Source organism: Elaeis guineensis, chromosome 12 (genome assembly GCF_000442705.2).
Source record: "Elaeis guineensis isolate ETL-2024a chromosome 12, EG11, whole genome shotgun sequence".
Classification (NCBI taxonomy): Eukaryota; Viridiplantae; Streptophyta; class Magnoliopsida; order Arecales; family Arecaceae; genus Elaeis; species Elaeis guineensis.
This window is the reverse complement of record NC_026004.2, coordinates 4396499-4403306: the sequence shown is the minus strand read 5'-3', so window position 1 is coordinate 4403306 and position 6808 is coordinate 4396499. Positions and strand designations below refer to the sequence as shown.

At 36.3% G+C, this 6808-nt stretch overlaps 1 protein-coding gene across 5 annotated transcripts; it reads right to left on the bottom strand.

Moving 5' to 3' along the window:
• Positions 1-268: 268 nt before the first annotated feature.
• Positions 269-6606, bottom strand: LOC105055611 (ATG8-interacting protein 1). Of its 5 annotated transcripts, XM_073246577.1 has the most exons (4): positions 5578-6179; positions 4200-5040; positions 2893-2951; positions 269-642 (listed from the first exon to the last, which is right to left on the bottom strand). In XM_073246577.1, the coding sequence occupies exons 1-3, from the start codon at positions 5580-5582 to the stop codon at positions 2940-2942; spliced, it is 858 nt and encodes a 285-aa protein (XP_073102678.1). In that variant the 5' UTR covers positions 5583-6179; the 3' UTR covers positions 269-642; positions 2893-2939. The 5 variants fall into 5 exon arrangements, with proteins under 5 accessions (XP_073102678.1, XP_010935792.1, XP_010935793.1 ...); XM_010937490.3 differs by lacking the exons at positions 2893-2951; positions 5578-6179 and adding an exon at positions 6454-6606 and having other exon boundaries at positions 4200-5028; XM_010937491.3 differs by lacking the exons at positions 2893-2951; positions 5578-6179 and adding an exon at positions 6454-6586.
• Between the last annotated feature and the right edge of the window lie 202 nt (positions 6607-6808).

Below are 6808 nucleotides of genomic sequence, written 5' to 3'. Positions count from 1 at the left end.
GGCGGTCAGTCTCCTACTGGAGCAGCTCTGACCTTTCCAATCTCAAAAAAATAAACAAAATAAAATAAGTGCAAGAGACTACCATCCATCCACAGAGCAAACATTCGTACGATTGCAGCCCTTACCTAAGTGCTGGCGCTTTCCATTCTGAGAGCTATCCGTTCACAACCCCCACCACATTACCCTGCTCGCTTCTGAATCTGTTGTCATGAATCAATCACCTATTTAATCTACAACACCTACCTGACTGTATAAGAAATCATAACAATTATTGCAGCATAAGCCAACTGGGACTGGATTATTAAATTTTTATATATACAACTTTCTCATATTTATATGTATAATACTACTTAAGAGTTCATGTCAACACACGGAATGCACCAACACCATCTGAACAGCCAATCACATCTAACAGTCCCAGCATTTTTACCAGAGTCACAGTAGTAATTTACATTCCCAAACCTCTCTGCAAACCCTCGGCCCTCTTCACCCCACTACCATTCTTCGTCAACATCATTATCATCATCAACAAAAATCTCAACGGTTGAATACAGCATCACCGCAGGTCAGTGGATTGCATTGATGTTCACCTACCAGAATGCCTTTAAACTGGCTAATTGGTCCCACTGTCCAGCTAATACCCTGTTGCATCAACAAGTTGTCAAGATTAAATAAGATTCAACCTAAAAGGCAATGGCACTAACAAAAGACGGTGGTAAGAACTCGAATTCATCATTTACTGTAGCAACAGAGCATACTGATTTGAGCCAGGTCAGAAGTACTCTTTTGTTAAAATAAAAGAGCAAGTCAATAGGACATGAATAACTAGCGGCATGTAAAATACAAAAGTAACACAGCTACGAAACAAACAGAAAACAATACACAAGTAGAAAAACTTCGAGTTATTCACAATCAATTTATGGCACATGCTGATTTAGTAGAAACGACCAAACCAAAAAGGCAGTTCATTATCCCGAGATCAACTAATTTATTTATTTATTTGGTTAAAATTTTAAAAAACAAACTCACAATCACAAGTTGGCATATCACAACCGAAAATAATTCAAAAAAACATGGCATGCGTACCAAATTTGAGCACATAGTTTATGATATCTAGCTTGAAAATCAAGGCAGCAAACCCTCAAATTTGTTAACTGACAGTGCTATATTGCCATGCATAAACCCACACCCTAGTCAACTGGCAACCCAGACACTAACTTGCAAAAGATGTTAAAATAAAGATCAGGCAGCTTTGCTGTAATCAAGACACAGTTTGTGAACCAAGTTCTGAACGGTATACAGATAAAGGTTGCAGAGCATGATGAGCACTAAAGAATAGCAATAAGCCAATAACAATGCAATGAACAAAAAACTCACCAATTATAAGGCCCTACATATTTTGCACCATTCATGTGAACCAGCTCTAGCCGCCTCTACAGCACATGAAATATAGCATATATTCTGCTTTTATAACAAAAATGAATAATACCAGAATTTCCTCTTGAAGATTAGGTGGCCATAAATATCCATAGATTTGACTTACTCCACATGCTGCTCTTAATAGATGCAGCACACATAGGTTCAGAACAAAGGCATCTCTAATGCTTTTTGCTGGTTGATTCCATTATTACAAAGCTACCCGAATATTGGCTTGGGTCCAAGATGTAGAATCTATGTTAAATCACCACTCAGCAGGGCAAGCACTCAGAAAAATAATTTTGCAGGTGATGAGTGACCAACAAGATGCTAATAGACATCTTAACATGTCATACTTACCCACCATCTAGAATAAACTACTAGTGGCATGACCAATCTATCTAAAAAAGAGAATTGAATCATAAAATAATATAAGATGGATCAACATGATGCATTTGCTGGTTTTATTTTTTCCAAAAGGGAATGCTGATAGGATACATCAAAATTAAAAGTAAATCATTTTCACATATTGCAATAAAAAGCTATGATATTTATTGATGCCGATAAGCAATATACAAATCATATGACCAAGGTTATGAAAAGTGCTCGAGCAGCTTCTAGGTATCTATATAGGTTACGGAATCAAACAGTCACAAATCAGCTAATTAAAGGAATGGGAAATTCTTTGTATGCCGCGGGCAGTGTACAAAATCCGAGGTGGAGCGCATCGCTTTCCAACGCACATTTAATGCCTGCTATTTTACTTTTTCGTTTGAAAATTTTGAATGACGAAAATACTCCTACTCTTTTAAAAAAATTATGACATCTTTTGTCCATATTATGACATCCTGCATGCAGGAAGTCATAATTTTGACGCATGATGTCATAATATGCCACAAAATATCATAATTTTTTCCAAAAAGCAAAGATATTTTCGTCATTTAAATTTTTCAAATGAAAAAGTGAAACTACAGACATTAAATACGCATTGGAAAGTGGTTGAACAAAATTGCTCCTATATTATGACATTCTGACCATATTATGGCATCCTGGGTCATATTATGACATCCTGCATACCGAAAATCATAATTTGATGCAAGATGTCATAATATGCCATAGGATGTCATAATTTTCTAGGCCATATTATGACATCTTGCATGTAGGAAGTCATAATATGCCATAGGATGTCATAATTTTTTTCAAAAAGCGAGAATATTTTCATCATACAAAATTTTTAAACGAAAAAACAAAACTGTAGGCATTAAATGTGCGTTGAAAAGTGGTGGCTATGTGGACCAATCACATAAAACAGTGCACTCCACATCAGATTTTTTACACCGCCCGCAGTGCACAGAATTTCTCTAAAGGAATAGCAGAAAATTTACATCATCTATTAACAATAGAGGCTAAAGAACGAAGAGGAGCAAATGTTTATCAAGCAGATCATTAAAAAAAGCCAAGTGACAAGCATATGACCTGATATTAAAACTTTAAGCAACTACTGAATTTTCGGTATGTAATTATTAAGAGGAAGTCTGCAATACATGAAAAGAAAAAAAAAGAAGGAATGTTATAGATAGAATTTGCAAATAGTTTAAGAAATGAGTAAAATATTAAAGAAGATAAGGACGACATTTGTACCAAACAGATAAATTTGAATGTCAACGTGATGATGCGATCAAATCCTACATAAAAAAATAGATGCTATATACATCTTGGCAACATCTCCTAGCAACAGGTGAAATCAAAAGGCAGAAAGAAAAAATAGAAATTGCAAGAGGATAAAAGGGGAATTACAGGCTTCCATATGAGACATGTCAAACTTCAGATGTGTTGACAGTATTTGCCTTTGAGTCCATCAATAAATATCATACCGAGGTGCTAATCGAATAGCAATGAGAAAGTGACATTTTGAAATTTGTAGAATAATCAATTACATTAATAGAGAGGACAGAAAGGGAAGAAGAAGACAAAAATAATGGTATCAAGGTATCAAAAGAAGCAGTACAATTTTTTTCCTAAACAAGTTAAACCTCAGGCAGAACATATACAGTGCCTTACGAGCCCTTGGGTTGCCAGCCACCAAATAGCTAGGAGTGAGTAAGGAATTCAACAATAATGCCAAGCATTGGGTGAAGACCACAACATATACTACTTGAGCAACTTAAAAAAGTGCCATAAGTGTTCAGATGGGCATTTGAAAAGATCATATAATGCACAGTGAACAAAGACTATCCGAACTCAAGTGCTTTAGTCATGCTAGATCAGGTTATATCAAACCATATGAATCAAGCAAATATTATCATATTTTGTATTCTTTCTATCATTTTTTTACTCCATGAAAACCATTGACAACCACCAAGCTCTCATTTTCTTCTTTGAACATCTTGTGTTGGGAGGAAAGGTTGCACCATGTCTGACTAAACTATTGTAATAAATTTAGTCGTGATTCATAAACTCTTCAGTTATTGTCTTTCCATTCACACAGAAGAATGGATCAAATCAGCTAGCCTTGACTATCTCCCTCACTCAGGTTTTTTTCCTGGGCCACACTCTTGACCATCAGATTCCTTGCAACAAAGCCTACACAACTCAATAAGGCACTTATATACAACACATTGTAAAGGGCATTAAGGATTTTAAAAGAAAATTTATGCTTGTCTAACAAAAAGAAAAGATGTTTGAATGCCTACAAAGGGATGGTTAAAAGAACACAAGGATAAAAGAGCATTTAATTATTGAGCACATCATGGCATAAATCCTTGAAACAGAAGCCAACATACCTCATTGTTGGTTCTAAACTGTAATTTAAGTTGCTGAATCTGCAACTTTTCTCTCTGCCAACGCTGCCCCAAAATCACAAGCCCCATTAGAGCAGCAGCCACAAAGACAGACCAAAATGCATTCCCTTCCTTTGCATGATTATACAAAAGTACTGCCTTCCTTTTCCACCATGCTTCACATGGAAGGCGAGAGGCATCCTTTTTGTTTTCTTCATTCAACTCTGAAGCATTTGTAAAATCCGAAGGAGAATCTGAATTTTGGCAAGAAAGATCATTGTGCTTGGCAATTTCATTGTTCTCACTACATAGAATCGAGCTGCTTATATCTGATTCAGCATGGTAAGCATTAAATATGGCTGATTCTTCACCATGCAAGCTTAACCGTTGCAATCCCTTGCCTTCCCCAAACTCCATATCACCAACAGAGAGACTCTTTCCATTATCAAAGAACTGAATTCCATGTAGGCTGTCATCAGATTTACTCATGCAACTTTCTTCAGGGGCATTTTTGGGTCCATTATCATCTTCCTCAACAAGGCTTGCATCTTGGCCCTTGAATTTGTTGTGAATTTCAATGTAGTCCGGTTCTACTGGAAGATTCTCAGTCTTGCCAGGTGGGAAAATAAAGTGTCTGGACATGAACATAGTGTCAGGAAATCCTTGCTCATTTTTGTCAAAGTCCTTATTTATACCCTCATCTGTGGGCTCAAAAGGTTTGGGACCAGGTGCAGCAGCATATGTGGATGCAGTAAGAGAAACAACCTCCCAGTCAGTTCCATTGGGCAAATTCTCCTCACCCTCTTTCGCATTGTCTCCCATTTCCCTCAACCTAAACAGAAAACTTAAGCACATTGGAATCAGACTTACAAAATACAGACAAGGTGAAATTAATAAGTATATGCTTATCAAACTCAGGTAGAAAGAGATGAAGACTTCATGGGTGCATGCTTTTCAACTGCCCAAAATTTTACAAAGCATCTTTCATTTAGAAGCATAAAATTTGGCAACCCAACCAATCAAGAAATTATCCACCAAAAAAAAAAAAAAGATCATAAAGACTATCATATATCAGAGCTGCAACAAGTAAATGAAAAAATCCTGAAATGAAACGACTTTAAGAACCATCTGGTGTTAAACTTGAAAACAAAATAAGGAATTTCCATGAACTTCTTTTCAACCAAAAGGAAGAAATCAAATAAGGAACTTGACTATAGCAATAAAAAACCAGAAGCAAATGAATTTGCCATCTAACTTTAAGATAACCACGCATTCACATCCAACAAGCTAAAATAACATATTGCTCTAGACCTTTTAAAATGATAAAATGAACTACCACATATATATATATATATAGACACACACACACACACACACTTACCCCATCAAATTGGCCAATATAAAGCAATAACTAAGCTCTGGTATCCATTTTGGACTAGTTTTGATTAGCCCTGTTCTAAGGTGTTGGTTCTTGCTTTGTTCTGCAAGGTTGTTTGGGTTGCTTGGGATTCAGTTTTTGGATGTAATTAGCCACGGGAAGCACTTTCTTATACCTTCTTTTATTTTCTTAAGAAACATAGAGATGGACAAAGCATGAAGAAGAAAATGACGTATACATATGAAACCAAAAAAAAAAAACTTACGAAAATAAATGCTAAACTGCCACCAGAACATGGCACTCTTGTCGAAGATTACACACCTTGACAAAGGAAGATTCGAAAGGAAACACACAGGAGACGAATTAAAATAGATTCTTGAATTCTCAAAATCAAGCGAAAAAGAAAAACACAGAATATATCTCGAAACGAAAGCCTTCCATGGCAAAACTCTCTAAAGCGAATCAAAAGTGAAAGACACAGAGAATAATACATATAAGTTCTCAGAGCGCAAAATCACAAAATTATAGATGCGCAAAGGAAAGGCTATCTTCCATAAGAATCATGTAGATAGAATTACAGAATAAAAAGCTAAACGATCATCTTTTCTGCATATAGAAATACACATCTCTATTAAAAACAGCCCGCTAAGATACCTTGACGCAGATCAAACTCTAGTTATCCAATCCAAACCAATTAAGCAGTCAAAATCGAAAAAAGAAGGCATTCAAACAGTCAAAAAACGAAAGTTTTCATCTCCTCGCCAAAACAAGAACGACCAAACCCTAAATTATAGGACAGAGAACCCAGGAAAGAAAAATCTTAATATAGAGAACATCAGTCCAAATCCATTCAATCGAATCCAGGAACGTTTAGAGTACCTCAGAGAGAAACCCCTGCGTGTCGGCAAGAAAAAGGTCCAGGAGTTGGAACAAGAATGGCGGTTTCCTCTCCAATTCCAGGACCGAAAAAAATACCATCGAACAAAGCTACGCAACTCGCAGATCCCGATGAGATGTGATGCCGGGGCTTTATTTGGTCACGTGCAACGCACGTGAGAAGAAGCTCTTGGTAAATTGCGGGTCTTTTTTTTTTGGTAACAAATTGCGGGTCATTAGCGCACCGACGATTGCGTACTTTATTAATTAATTTGTTTGTTTATTTTTTTATGTATTTATCTACTTTTTAAAACTACATGGTTGGAGTGCCAGCTAGTCTGCTGCCAACACTTTGATC